Here is a 13,557-nt window from a genome sequence, read left to right as displayed (position 1 = left end):
GAATTTGAAGATTTTCAAAAAGTCCCTTGAGTCATCCAGTAAAACTGGTCACGTGCTTTTCTCCTGTTATCTAAAGGACCTGGCAGACAAGCCAAGTCTGCACGCTGTGCAAATCGGTTCTGATTTAAGTGTTCCTTTTGTTTGTAGGACTAAGTGCATGGTCACACTGCTTGTACAATAAAAGTTATCAGGAGCTGGAGCACTACAGTAGATAAGAGGCTTTCTGCAGCTTGACTGCAAAACCAGAATTTTTGGGAGGGGTTTGGTTGTTCTATTTTTTTGGTGCCCTTCGCCTGCAGAAGTGATAAAGACCTGTTGAGAGTGAGGTCAGCAGTGACGCTCGGCAGGCAGACAATGGCAGGTGTTTACAGAGAAACGAGGTCAACTTTGACCACTCTTAAATGTAAATGTAATGGCTTTTCTGTGCAGGCGGTGCTTTAAAAGAACAAGAATCCTCAGAGAGGCCTGACCTTCAGAGCCGCGCTGAATAACTAAACAACGCTGCGTGAGAGTGTCTACATATATGGGACGTGTATCTCGATATGTCCGCGCGCATTACAGCCGTGCGTTTCTCTGCTGTTTTCTATTTGCGTGGGAGGCGGTTCGAGTTCGAGCGCACATGCAGATTACGACACGCACGCTCTTTGTCACCGAGAAACCGCTGTTTTCTCATCCGAATGCCTTTCATCACAGCCAAAGACCAAACAAGTCTAAATATCCTCAAGATGTTGATCTTTCCATCCACCCACCAAACCTCATCCACGAACACACTCTCTGCCTCCAGTAAATATTCAAGGACCGTCATGCATTATACAGTTGGGTTTCATCCACTGTTAAATATACATATTGTGTTTTCAACAGCGGCTGAGATAAAGTAAATTTGGGCCACATGTAAGACACATGACTCACACTAAGGTGTCTGACTACATTTGGGTGTTTTTATTGATTTAAAAGAGCGAGTCGACCCTGCAGCAGTAATGGAAACTAGTATCAGCACTCTATCTCTGTAGCAAACGACAGGGTGCAGCCTGCAGTAAAGCGTAGGATATTGGCTTTTCTCTCATTCGCTGTGCACCGCTATTTGTTGATGTCATGGCTTGTTGTCTCCTCTGAATCTCATGAATTTGTGAGGGATCATTAAAAATGCATGCGGCAGATATTGAGAGCAAAAAGGAATTTTTATTCCAAGATTTATCTCAAGGTGAAACTCCGCATTTAGCACTGGGGTCTGGTGAGCTTTGGGTAGCGACTCAGAGCGGGTGGGCTCGTCTGCAGTGCTCCGGGTACACGAGGGGAAACAATGACTGGAGAGTGCACCACGAGCAAAATGACTGCGACTGTTTGTGATAAACTTGGGATATTGTTGCCCTTGAAATAGTTGACTTCAAAGATGGGGACCAGGTCTGTGATCACTTGCTGACTTGATGATGATCACATGGCAGTAAGACGGAGTTTAGTCTGCTCTTGGTTTGCTGTCCGTTTGCATTTGAATGAGGTAAAGTTGGCAATTATGTGCAAACTGTTTGTGGTAGTTAGGTGATTAACTTAACTGTCATATATCTTGGATAAATCGGCAGCAGTTGCAAATCTTTTTCCATCTACATGCAAGAAATTCACATTTATTACTTCCTTTCAGACTCCAGCCAGAGCTGATGAGACTAGCAACAGCACTTCAGAAATTCCTCCACAAATAGTGACGTAGATGCTGCACGATAGCAAATTAACTCCAAAATGACATAAGCCCTCAGCAGTCTTAATTGCATATAAGAATATAACCAGAATCCAACCAGTTGGCAACCAGTTCAGTCCCCTATTGCAAAGAGATACATCGTTGCTCTTATATCAGCACAGACTGATTCTGTTTGAGTGCAACGTGTTGGCAGTTAGTTGCCATCAGACAAGTTTCCCACCAGGTGACCTGTGCAGTGGCCTTGCAATCAAACGTGGTCAGCCAGGCCTAGAGGATGTTGCAAACGCTGGTAACCAGTTGCAAAAGCAAGAAAGCTTAATGCAATCATCAGGCAAACACCAATTTATTTATTTACTCCCAAGTAGGTTGCCATCCTGTTTTTACTGTATTGTGACTGAGCTATACAGCAGCTATAAGTGCTATTTTTAGAATAATAACTACATGCATGTGATTTTCATGAGCTCTACTTTCAGCTTTTTAGCAACTTTCAGCAGATTTGGGAGTTACTAGCCTCAATTTTACCGTTTTACTTTATGCAGTCTCACTTTGAAGCCATTTTCTGCTACAGTAAAACCTCTAATCATCAACTTTAGTTTGATGCTTGTTACTGAGGTTGGTAGCACAAACCAAGCAAATAGCTGCCAGCTTTATCTGTCAGTAAGCAGCTAGCTGGTGAAACAACAAAGCAGCATCTGCCGGGAGTAATCTAACAATCAGCTAAACAGAGAATGAATAGTGAACACGTATTGATCGGGTGGGCAGGAATACACCTCCACCTGTACGCTCTGTGTGTAAATAAGCAGCTGTTTGTTGTCTGCTCTGAATCTCATGAAATTATGAGGAATTGTTAAAAATGAATGTGGTAGATTTCAGGAGCAAACGGAGTTGTTATTCTAAAATGTATCTCTTGTTTTAAGCTCTCTGTTTAGGTTTTGTTCTCGGCTCCACTGAGCACTCCTTAGCATCTTTCAGCTCAATTTTCGGGGGTGGGGGAGACTCTTGCCTTGATTTAACAATTTTAATTCAGTCTCGACGCTCTCATTGCAGCCATTTTCAGCGAGATAAAACAGACAAAAATGCAAATTGTCTGTCTGTTAGTCGGTGAATAACGGAGCATGTAGGAGCTAAAGAGAGACACATTTCTGCCAGGAGTTGATATAAATCTAACAAACAGCTAAAAGGAGAGTGAACAGTGAACTCGCTTTGATCAGGCAGACGGAAACACAATTCCAGCTAAACGCCGTAACACACCAACATAAAAGGGGGGTTGTCATACCGATGTAAAAAGGGGGATATTATCTCATTGTTTATGAAAATTGCTTCCCCAAAGTGCCAAAGAAAACCAGTTACAGCAGGTTTGCAGACTGTGCAGGCGTTTCTCCATTTGTAAATGAAAGTTTTGATCCTGGGAGGTGACCCTAAAGCTGCAGTTTTCCTGGCAAGGGAAAAAAAGACAACTCGGCTATGCCGTGTTTAAGTTTTCTCCTACCATCAGCGCCAAAAAAGCAGCAGAAACCAGCTCACATGATTTTGTCTTTAAAGTGCAACAATTCCCTGAAATGCATTATCTCAAAATTGAAATCGTCTCGTTCAGTCAAGTTTGATTAAAACTGTTGTCTGCACGAGTGCTGTTTAATAAAAGAATGAATGTCTGAGGGGTTTACTTTATTATTTCCCACTGTGCTCGGATCTAGATTTGCTATTAGTGTAATTTGAAGATGGGATCCCAGCTTTTGTCAGTCCACTGATTTTTAACCGTCTGTCCTTTGTGTCTCCCCCTGCAGGTGATGAGCAGCCGCTTTTTGCCCTACGAGATCATTGTGACCGACGCTGTTCTCAGCCTGGATGAAGACACAGTTTTGTCCACCACTGAGGTATCCTCTAATAAACACAGCGACTCTTCTTTGTCTCTCGGTCTGCTCCACTGGATTTGTAAAGTTCGACACTCCCTTATTGCATTCCCTCTTTGTGTTTGTCCCCGCTGCTTTAAAGTTGGCCCCCCAAAATTTGTGGCCTGGTTCTTTAATCTCTTAAAGTCTAACTTTCATTCCCGAGGCCTTGGTTGCTTTTCTCTCTTCTCGTGCGCTTTTCTGCCTCTTTTTCCTTCCCTCTCCTTTTCTTCCCATCGCCCACCTCCTGTTTTTGGCTCTACCTCTCCTATCCCCTATTCGACGGCAGCACTGTTATGGGCATTTTTGTTCCACATGCTGGCGGGGCTGTTCCTGTTTTTCTTTTTTTTTCTTTTCCTGGGGATACGTTTTGGCGCGGCATCATGGGAAGCCAGAACATAGCAGAATGAAACGAGTTTATGTGGCAGATCAAGATGGCAAGACGGAAGGGAAAATCCATCCCCGACAACTGAATCGACCTGCGTTACTCCCAGGAAGACGGTCGGATCACGAAAGCAAACACTTTTCGAAGTTTCTGAGCTCAGGGAATGTTGATGCCAGGAAACTTGAGAAAAGAGAAAGAAAAAATGAAGGGTAAAAACCGGTAATCTCCCCATCCACCCACTCCTTCTTTTAAACAAATGATTCAAAGTGCAGTTTCTGGCCCCGGCGTCTTTGTTTTCTCATTTTTATCCGACTCTCTCCACCCTTAAGTGAAGATGGCGACGACGAGAGCTGTCTTTAACAATGATACTCACTCCTTTGAATATGACTCCCGGTTCAGTCGGAAAGTAGGCAGAATTATGAAAGTCGGTGAAATATTTTCCTTGTGATTGTAATATCATTCAGCTTCCATCCCTTTTATTTTGAACTGCAGGCAGGAGCAGAAGAAAGTAAGAGCACTCATTATTTTCCTTCAGGGCTTTTTCATATGTACAAATTTTGGCAGGAAGAACAGATAGATACTGTTTTATGGTGGATTTGAAAATTTTCTCTTCTTTTTTAATATTCAACATAAGCAGCCTCACAGCGTAGTATAGTGATGTGTGGTGTAATGCAGAGCAGGCTGTTCGAGGAGCCGCTGAGACCTTTCTGATGTTTTTGTCTAATTATTTGATTGAGCGCTTTGATCGCCGCTACAGGCAGCTGCTTAGGAAAGACTGCTTTGTGTTTCATGAGGTTTTGCCTCGGTTGTATTTTCACTCGAGTGTGTTTTGAACGTGTTGTTCCTTTGTTGGGTCTCATTGTAGTCTCTTTCATTTCCTCGTTATCTTTTTTTTTCCTCACACAACACACCGTAAATAGATACAGTTTTTACACCTTTGATTAATGAAAACAACAACTTCATTTTATTTGGCTTTTGTAAGAAAATATTTAACACGGCACTTTCCAACAAGGGTTTATAATGACGTTAATGGTGTGGATATTAGGGATGCACTTATCCAACTTTTTTTTACTGATAGAGGAACGATTTGATGCCATTTAAACATCGTTTTGCTGATTTTTGCAAGTTAAAATGTAACAACTGAAAAGATCCAAGAATATAAATTGACTGAATTGCTATTTATCGGTAAATAACAAGAAATTGGACCAACATAAATTAAAAGATTTAATAGATCCATAAAGGTTTTACTGATTTGGTGTGACCTTGACTTTGACCTCCTTGGCGTCCATGCTGGATTTGCTTTACTCCACTAATGATCTAGAACAGGGGTCCCAAACTCCAGGCCTCGAGGGCCGGTATCTTGCAGTTTTTAGATGTGTCCGTGATCCCAACACAGCTGATTCAAATGGCTAAATTACCTCCTCAACATGTCTTGCAGTTCTCCAGAGCCTGGTAATGAACTAATCATTTGATTCAGGGGTGGTGACCCAGGGTGAGATCTAAAACCTGCAGGACTCCGGCCCTCGAGGCCTGGAGTTGGGGACCCCTGATCTAGAAGATGTAAAACAACAAAGAACAAGACTGAAGAGATTGACCCTTGGGACCGGATCACGATCTGATCCAGACATTGGATTGGTGCATCCCTAGTAGCTGGAAAACATCTGCTGAGCTGTGAAAATTCCCCCTTATTTATCCTTCCCTCCCCAAAACATACCAGAGCAACAAGCACCTTTTTACAGTACCCGGCTGTCGTGCTTTTCTTGGCACAGTTTCTCCATAGTAGGGGTTATTGTATATGAAAAGTGCTGAACAGTAGCTTTTCATTTTGATCAGGCTGAAGTTGATTAAAAAGAAGAAAAAAATGTGTACATTTTTGCCACAAAGGTGTCCAGAGGGTACTAAATTTGAGTTTCTTATTAGAAAGAGATTCTTTATAACGAATGTTTTAATCTCTCTTTGTCTAGGTGGACTTTGCCTTCACTGTCTGGCAGAGTTTTCCAGAGCGAATCGTCGGTTACCCCGCCCGCAGCCACTTCTGGGACAGCAACAAGGAGCGCTGGGGCTACACCTCCAAATGGACCAACGACTATTCGATGGTCCTGACTGGGGCTGCCATCTATCACAGGTGCACTTCAGTCTGTTAAACCAAACCCTTCCTTCTCAAGCAGCTGTTTACCTCCATGTTAAACGTTTCTCATTGTCCTTTGATTCTCCTTCCGTTACACGAGGCTCGCTGTTGCTCCGCTCTGCTCTCCAGTGTTCGGTTGTCTTTCTTTTGATGCGGCGCTTTGATGCGGTGATCTGTAGATTATGAAAGCAGATGTGATGTTCAGCGTAGCACAGCCTCGGGAAACCAGTGTTTTGACACGGAGTATGTTTTATCCCAAAAAAATGTCAATTTGTCTGCTGCGCAGCCCTCGATAGTTCCCGTGTTTAGTTCGACTACAGTCCTGTCAGCTTCAATATGGCTTCACTCAGCTGCGATGGGAGCAGTCCATTAAGCTTAAGTCAGCCAATCACCGCAGCCGAACGCTTAATCACTTTCAATAAGTCACTCGTTCAATCCATCCAAGAGCTTTAACAGTCATCTCAGCGATGGTGTGGCCTTTAATGTGAAATATTCACTTTTTATATTTAATTTAAGCTGTCAGCACAAGCGGCTTTAAACCTTTGAAGCTCTAACACTGTTTATTTAGAAGTTTTTCAAGCATTACTTTCAAAATAAGAGCTTCAGTAGAATTAAGACTATTAAGGATTTAAGTGCCACTGGTTTCAATCTGGGAGCCTCTAAATACTCTTCTTCCTGTCCTCTCAGGTATTATCACTTCCTGTACACCAACTACTTGCCCACCAGCCTGAAGAGCATGGTGGACCAGTTGGCCAACTGTGAGGACATCCTGATGAACTTCCTGGTCTCTGCTGTCACCAAGCTGCCGCCCATCAAGGTCACACAGAAGAAACAGTACAAGGAGACCATGATGGGACAGGTAAGAGGGCAGCGGCTGTGACCACTACACCACACTGCATGTGGAAGTGTGAATACTTATAATGCTTAGATCCATCTCTTTGTTGTACTTGGAGAGCTTATTAGCGTTGGGGTTCTTTTAAAAAGAAGAGGATAACGGCCGGTCGAGAAAACTGGTTTGCATCTCATTACTGGATGTGACTGAGCCCGTAACAATTTACAATGCTGGATACAGAGCAGCCTTATTATACGGACCTCTTTGAATTTGTCCTTCTTTTCATGAGCCGTGATTCATGCTGAAGCCAGTGTTGTTTTCTTCCCTTCATGAGTGTGTCATGGCCTTTCAGCTGGAGCGAAGCCGTGCTGCTTTATGAACAGCATGAATTATTCTCTTTAAAAATCCTCTGGTATGGCCCACGGAAAAAAACAAAGAAAAAAAAAACAGGGCAAGTCATAACGGCACACAGACAAAAGCACAGAAAGGAGTCGTGCGGGTCCCGAAGCCTTGCGTCACGCTTTCTCGTCGGGCTCCGGCCTCTCAAATATGACGGAGCTGACGATTTATTGAGGTTGACGTCAGTCATCATCAGTGATGGCTTTCTCTTGTCACTATGATGAAAGTCTGACCATGATTGAGTCAAAGAGCTTCTTGTTGTGTAGTGCACCTCTAAAATCCCTGCTTGTTAATGATCGTGGTCCAAATACGCCGACTGAAAAGTGGATTGAAATTAGTATAACATAAGAGTTTCAGCATTGGACTATTTAGTCAGTTATGGACAGATACTTGGTGCTTTTCTACTCTTTTGGAGCACTCAATCCACTTTCTTACCCAGACACACAAGCACTTCTATGTCTAAGCACTTTTAACCTTCACATATTCAAACCCCAACAGATGAGGATCTGACCCGCAAACCTTCCAACTGGTGGCCAACCACGCTACTTCCAGAGCCACGGCTACCCCAGTTAGCTTTTAACTCTTTTAGCGGTCAATCAAACAATTTCACTCACATTTGTAACATGTCTGTTTATTGTTATTTCCTGTTATTATCAGGAGGGTTTATGCGAAAATACAGGAGTCCGCCTAGATACTGGTGACAAAAAATGCATCATTACCAAATGGACCGGTTCACATATTGTGCTTTCCTACTGTACTGGAGCACTCGAAGCACTTTTATACAACATGTTTCATTCATTCATTGACACACATTCACTTTTTTCTACTCCTGAGTGTTTTCAATCTAACATTCACACTCAGTTGCTTTCCCAAGGATACTTTGGGAAGCAGACTGGAGCAGCCAGGGATCAAACTACAAACTTTCCGATTAGCAACGACCTGCTCTCCCTCCTGAGCTACAGCCACCCCTTAAGAAGAGGAATTCAAGGCTCCGATCATTTCGAGCGCTGCATAGTATAAATATAACATGTGCATGTCCACATGCGATTATAATCCCGGCTTTATCCGCCATGCTTGCTAGAATGGAATAATGCAGACATAAGAGAAATGCGGCCCTCCTCGGTCATGCTCATGCATATGACATGAACTGTGGCAAAATGAAAAAGCAAAGTACTTCCTTCTTTCTCTGCCTCACTCATACATCATAGATTTGGTTTCATCAACTCTTGCACACTTGCAAAATATTGTTTTAAAGGGGTCCTACTGCGGTCATTTCCATACTTTTCATCCTTGCTTGGAATGATTTACAGTTCAAATATTCCACATTTATAGGATTTAGAGGAGTTTGACGTCCATGCTTTTGGCTCACAGGGATTACTCGAACGTATTCTGAGCTCATTATTTGAAAGTTTGGCCATGTTTAATATAATTATTCACTGTTGTAACAGGATACATATAACAGAAACTAAGGAAAAGCATCTCAGAGGCTCTTTTAAGATGTTACCACTGATATTTTATAAAGATCTGCAAAACTGGATTTTGTTCCAAAACACAGTCGACTTGTAATTAGTCTTTTCATGTTCCCCCAGGATCTGCATCTGTTATTGAAAACTCAAACTTTTCTTCTTTTTGTTTTTCCTCCTCTTTTCCATTCCTTCCAGTCTTCAAGGGCTTCTCGCTGGGCTGACCCGGACCACTTCGCCCAGCGGCAGACCTGCATGAACAAGTTCGCCAGCTGGTTTGGCGCCATGCCACTGGTCCATTCCCAGATGAGACTGGACCCCGTCCTGTTTAAGGACCAGGTCTCTATCCTCCGCAAGAAATACAGGGACATCGAGAGGCTCTGACAAGACCGCCGCCCCCTCGGGGGAGACCCTACGCAGGGGGAAAGAGACTCTGTGGAGATTAGGAGTCATCAGAGTACAGGGGGATGGACAGGGAGAGACACAGGTCTGTCTTCCACTCAGCACATTGCCAATGACCAGAGCGCCGCTGCTGGAAAGACTCGATGAGGAAAGGGATAAACGGGGAATGAGCGTATGCCGTTTGGGTGTGAAAAAAGCAAAGAGGAGTACACAAACTGACGGGCTTACCAAACAGTACTGTATGTTTCACACATGTGCAAACACGCAGCACGCACTACTGACGACAAGAACTCTTGGATAGAATATTTTTTTGTATGACACGGACGAGGACGACATCGTCGCTCCTGCTCTTTCGGCACACGCGCGGGACGATGGTAGAAGACAGGAAGGTGTTTGTGATCTCAAACCTGGCAACCCAACCTGTCGTCCCAAGCAGCCTTCCCTACTCTGGATCAGGACATAATACTGGACTCATTACCAAACTCCTGCTTTGTAAACCCATGAATATTTTCTTTCCCCGAGTTAAAAACAAACACTGTCCAACCTGTTCTTTTTTTTTTTAGCAGCCATTACTTCCTAATATTCTCAGCAGTTGACAAACACCCCGTGTCTCCTACCCTTGGCTCGTTCCTTTATGAGTTGATCTAGCTTTTATAATGGTCTATCTGCTCCCATGTTATCACGAAGATAAGTTAGGAAAACATCTCATTTCATGTCCCATTTTCCTCTCGTACTCGCCACAGCAGTTGTACTTTTCTCATCTTTTTTCCCCCACTTACTTTCATCATCTTTTATCCCCTCCCTCCTCCCTTCAGACTCTCTGCTCTCCCTCTTGTCCGTGTATGTGTGTGTGTGTGTGTTGTGTGTGCAGACCCTTGAAAAGTTGGCTCATCCAACCATAAGCCCGAGCGGAGTACATTTTCCCTCCGTTGGAATGAGCGAAATGAACATTTCTGGATGAAATGGAGCAGAACGTTGCATTCTAACCCAAACTTTTTTTTCTCCTCCCCCCTCCTCCCTCTCCCTCCTAACCCTCTTCCTGCATGGTCTCCTAGCACCATCCTTACTGTGGAGAGGGGGGAGGGACCATAGCAGGTCTTTAGTGACCAGCATCGTTTCAGAGGACAGATTTTTAACGCTGAGCGCATCAGTGCCATTCTGACATCAGGGTCTGCCTTTAAAATTGTTTATTGCACATCACGTTGCCTACATCCGTTTGAGATCCTCTCTTGTTGAAATATTATAATCGCCACTTTTATGTGTCTCTCCTGGCGCCCTGATTATTTTTATTTTTATTTTTTCTCACCCCCCCGTGACATATCCAAGGACCTCGGAGCCATTAAATTGACAAAAGGTTTTCTCCTCCATTTGTCAGGCAGAGATACGTTTAGGCTTCAATTAGGTATTTCGTTTGAAGTGCTGTTTTATTCCCAGAGGACACGCTGTTGATGAAACACCGAACATTATGGAGCATAGCGTTTGCGAAAACAGTGACCGACAAACACGACCTGCTGTCTAATGCTATCCTTGGGATGACAGCTTTTTCCCCCTTGGCACACACCACCTCCCCTGCATCAGTGTGTGTGTGTGCGTGTGAGAGAGACGGTGGCCACGCTTTGGTGTCTTTTCTATGCCTGACACTTTTTTGCACCTTAAATGATCTTATTGGTATCGGACAACCAGATCAAAATGCTTAAATAACTAGATATCTTGACCTTTAATTGATCATTTTTAAAGAGAGGCTGTCAGGGGAACAAGAAAATAAAGGTGGCTGGCTCATAGCTGAGCTGCTATATGCTGTCATTAGGTCTGCATGCAGCGTGCAGGCGGGAGCACAGGCGGTCCAGTCACACATTTAGTTTGCAGACACTTGAATGAAAGCAGCATGCTTTTAGTGGCCTTTTCTGTCAGGCAGCCATTCAGCATAATGTCTCAGCCAAAGCTGCTCAGCGTGTTAATCAGTTAGCTGTCACTGACATCGTCAACATCAGTGTCACACATTCAGTGGCTGCTTTAGATTAATTTTTTTTCCTTCCTTCACACTTTGTTTTTATTTTTGCTTGACAAAGAGTTGATGTAAAATGTATCGTAAAGCCTTCGCTGTTTCAACAAAAGGGACAGACGTGCTTTGAAGTGCCATATCCAAATGCTACTATAGCAGATCTGCTCTGTTTCTGCGAATCATATCAAACCCAGCAGGACTAACTTGCGTTGTGTGTTTTGTTTTTGTTGCATTTTTGCCCCAATCATGTCACTGTTTTGAATATCACTGTTTGTGTTTGTGTTCTGAAACTTTCAAACTTGGAGTCGTTTCCCGGGAGATTCGTCGTCAGTGTAACAACATCGATACTTTGCGATTCTGGGAAAATCACGCTCCTCGCACGGTCTGCATCTGGCCTCTGTTTCATCTTCAAAAGAACCATATTGTTTCAATCCATATCAAGCCTTTTATGTCTGATTGTCAGAATTACTGTTGTTGATCGTCTCAAGACAACCACATTCCCCAGCTTTGCAGATAATCCACACACACTAAAAAAAAACCCAACCCGCCACCTATTTCAAACCCCTGGTCTCAGCACTGTACATAGACATATTTATTTTTTGAAAAGGAAAAAAAAATCCCAAGACTGTGTACGACTTGAGATGACGTGGCGAGAACATTGAGACCGATCCTGCGTCGCTGAGGGGAGTAAGTGGTATTTATTCAGTTTATTTTCTACACACTGTGCACATTAATCCACACAGATGCCGATATACAGCTCGTATTATGTCGCACTCTGCATCGGTTTTCCAGGGGAAGCATCTATCACACTCTTTCTAATACAGAGCTCCCCAAGTGAGATAACATTTTCAGAGTCGCCGTAGTGGAGTTTTAACTCCTGGAAAAGATTGCATACACCAGTGATCCAGAATTGGATTGGGCCGCTCCATCTTGGCTCTCTGCGGGAGTGAAATTGTAAAGTCCCAATAAAGACTACGCCAACTGACACGTGGAAAATAATAAGCAGCTGGGGCCCCCCACCCCCACCCCTCTCTCTCCTGCACCAGATGGAAACATTTTCAGATTCTGCCGCAACATCTTCCCCTCATGCATTACAGTAATGGGTCTGAGGCTGTGACACAGTGGTTTAAATTGTCTTTGTCGCAGCTTGGGGCTCAAGTCGTAGCTCGCAAAACAGAAACTGAAGTGTATCTACAGTCTTTCAATTCCAGAGCTCAGTCAGAGTGTGATGGATGTGAGTCGGGGCCCTAGGGAAAAAAGAGCAACTAAACTTCGTATCCCCTTAAAATGCCTCCGTCATTTGATCAGGGAAACATTATGCAAGTTATCATCTTGAGCTTCAACACAGATGGAAGAAGGTTTACCCAAAACGTGCCAGGCGGTTGGCGTGTGCGCTGGAAACTCGTCTGCTCTCGATTTGATTTGTGCCTTTTTATCAACATGCGAGTTCCTGACATGCTGAGCACTGTCTGTCCTAGACTTGTTATTTCCAGTAGACGGGCAGCAATAGCACCATGTGCGGGGGACTCATATCCCTGCCTTCATACACTGGATGAGTCACAGTTTCCATTCTCTTGTTTTGACGCCCCATTTTCATTGTTGTGTTCGGACACTGTTGCTAAGGCGACAACGCATGACCACTTCCTGTTTCTGATTATTTATCAGTGATTGACTGTATTACGCGAGCAATCAGCAGTAGTGTCTGTTGATCTGTAAGGACTTGTTCAAGCCCAGCTGTCCTGATGCCTTCTCCTCCCTCCTACCTTGTAATTAAGAGAAGACTTTTATAGAGGTCACAGATTAAATAGAATAAATTCCAATTTTGTAAGAATGATTTATAAAAAAATAAACTCATATTTGATGGTAACTGCATCTCTGTGCCTTTATTTTTGTTTCCTTTTCAATTTTGCTTTAAAGAACGTGATGATTTGCCTCATATGGACCAGTTCTGTTTCCTCACTGTGCTCCAAATCTTCACCTGCAAGTGCAACAGGGAAAATCATACAGTACATGACAGACTGAGGCAAATGGCATGTACTAAAGGAGGAAAAAAATGTGTGAGGCTATTAGGAAAAACTGGATATAAGTAGGAAAGTGTTGACAGTTTTGACAATCCGGTAGGCAGCAAACTGAAATGTCAACCAATGCCAACACCGCCGACAACCATGACGGCTGAACCATCTACTATCACAGAGGGCAAAATGCACCACAATGAGATCCACATACCAGAAACTCAAGCAAGGACAGATAAGGAACTAGAAACTGGCAGTATGGTGGTTCCACTCCCACCAAGGCCACCCAAATCACCAGACTCTGAACACCAACGCACACGGTGGTGATGAACCCACATGAACCCAGAATTCCAGA

General features: G+C 43.6%; 1 protein-coding gene across 1 annotated transcript in view; it reads left to right on the top strand.

Annotated features, from left to right (window-relative positions):
* The window catches only part of ext1b (exostosin glycosyltransferase 1b), a 128,714-nt gene extending 115,657 nt beyond the window's left edge, over window positions 1-13,057 (top strand). Inside the window, exons 8-11 of the mRNA XM_031738139.2 lie at window positions 3,475-3,564; window positions 5,929-6,089; window positions 6,780-6,951; window positions 8,985-13,057. Of these exons, the coding sequence (XP_031593999.1) occupies window positions 3,475-3,564; window positions 5,929-6,089; window positions 6,780-6,951; window positions 8,985-9,170 (609 nt within the window). The 3' untranslated portion in view covers window positions 9,171-13,057. The remainder of the gene's footprint in view (window positions 1-3,474; window positions 3,565-5,928; window positions 6,090-6,779; window positions 6,952-8,984) is intronic.
* Window positions 13,058-13,557: the final 500 nt, after the last annotated feature.

The sequence above is a fragment of the Oreochromis aureus genome, linkage group 22, assembly GCF_013358895.1.
Source record: "Oreochromis aureus strain Israel breed Guangdong linkage group 22, ZZ_aureus, whole genome shotgun sequence".
In the NCBI taxonomy this organism is placed as follows: Eukaryota; Metazoa; Chordata; class Actinopteri; order Cichliformes; family Cichlidae; genus Oreochromis; species Oreochromis aureus.
This window is presented reverse-complemented; position numbering and strand designations above follow the sequence as displayed.